The sequence below is a fragment of the Brachionichthys hirsutus genome, chromosome 18, assembly GCF_040956055.1.
Source record: "Brachionichthys hirsutus isolate HB-005 chromosome 18, CSIRO-AGI_Bhir_v1, whole genome shotgun sequence".
NCBI classification, from domain to species: Eukaryota; Metazoa; Chordata; class Actinopteri; order Lophiiformes; family Brachionichthyidae; genus Brachionichthys; species Brachionichthys hirsutus.
Window position 1 is genome coordinate 7,844,391 of NC_090914.1, and position 1,742 is coordinate 7,846,132.

At 39.4% G+C, this 1,742-nt stretch overlaps 1 protein-coding gene across 1 annotated transcript; it reads left to right on the forward strand.

Annotated features, from left to right (window-relative positions):
- The first annotated feature begins 286 nt into the window (after positions 1-286).
- tunar (TCL1 upstream neural differentiation-associated RNA) lies at positions 287-448 on the forward strand. The gene has a single exon (XM_068752435.1). It carries the CDS (start codon positions 302-304, stop codon positions 446-448), a length of 147 nt encoding a protein of 48 aa, XP_068608536.1. The 5' UTR covers positions 287-301.
- The last annotated feature ends 1,294 nt before the right edge of the window (positions 449-1,742 follow it).

Consider the following 1,742-nt stretch of genomic DNA (forward strand, 5'->3'; position numbering starts at 1 on the left):
ATATTTGAAACAGCTCTGATAATATCCCCTATTTCAATACAATTTGAATAAACCAGTATTTCCAGGCTGTTTTGTATCTGCTAAGTTTTTAGTGTTTTTTAAATAATTTCTTTATCCATCTCACCACCAGATAACTTTTATTTTATTGCATTATCACCGACCATCATACCACCGTGCAAAAAAACATTTTAAGTGGAACAATTAGCAGCATTTAACACATGGATTGTGTTTTTTCCTTCTCTCTCGTATCTGTTGGCTCCAGATTCATCTGGGACGAACACTGCAGACCTTTCCAGGGAAAATGGTAAACACTCTCCACAGTGATGAGGAGAAGGGAATCCAAGACAAGGAAAGTAAGGAGGAGAGCATCTTGGCCATGTTGGGCATAATCGGGACCATTCTCAACTTGGTAGTCATCATCTTCGTCTACATTTACACCACATTATAGATCTCAAGGCACTTCATCAGTACGCAGGCCAGAGCTCTTCTGTGCCATTGCAGCTACAGCATGTTGACTCTTGTAGAAATAAGGATGAGAGTTGTGAGGAAGAGGCCTAGCTACAAAGACTATGTGATGGCTGTATGGAGTCCACCCAGCATCACCTCAGACCACTAAGACCAGGAGACGCTGACTCGCTTCCTCTCGACACCTCTCATCCTATCAGTCAACAACCTCATGATTTCAGAAAGTGCCTGAGATCTCAGTGTCTCAACTTCACCGGTCCGAGGTGGAGGAATGGGAAACAAACCGGTGATGGTGTCTTTAAGACATCACCTGCCTCACAGCCTGGAGAGTGGAAGAAGAATCCCGATCCACTCCACTGCTTTCCTGATGGGACTGGATTTCTACCACCTGGTTTTGTTAATATTGAACAATTTTGTCTTGAGTGAGGCTTTCCTACTTTTAACAGAAAATGGAAAATGAAAGCCTATAAGCACACGGACAAGTCTTATGAATGTATTCATATTTGATATAAATGTTCCTGTTCTCCTTATCATTTGCTTCTCTTTCTGAAAGCTGGATAATCTGAATTTATTCTTATGTTTTATTTATGTGTGTGCAAAATCAATATTTAAATAATATCTTCAGTTAGGGTTAGGGTTAATAAATACATATTCTTGAAAACTGATTTCATTGAGATTTGTGGTCTTGGAGGACACAGATGGAGAATTAAACTGTATGCGAAGCATCCCCAGCGTCAGCACACGTTCCTTAAGTCCATTGTGCATCGTTCTCTGTCAGCATTAAGAATTCTGAGATTAAAAAACAAAGTTAAAACACAATTGTTTCCTCAATTGGATTAAAATATTTTTTTTAAAAACAGTATTTTCCTGCATCTGACAGCTGTGTGAGATTACAGCAGGGGCTTGAAGAGGAAGATGGGAGCAACCAAACCTTTCAGAGGCTGTAGCTCTCCAGCCCATGACGTACATTTCTCCGTCTGCCAACAAATCAATTTGAAAGATGGAGAAAAAATTAAATGGAGTGCAAAGGGTAAAGATAAAGACACAGAAACCAAACTTCCCTAAACATACTCAGTTCTATTTAATCTTCTTTGGGTTTGTGCCATTTAGATCAAATGTTTGTGACTGGTAGCATTCTGGAATAATCCTGTTGGAGGAAAAGAAACAAGACTGAAAACTGATTTAGTCCGCTTTTTCATTAAATATAATGGATTGGGCGATGAAGCAAGAAAAAGTTTGAGGAATCTCAGCTGCTTAAATTCACATATGCCCAGAAG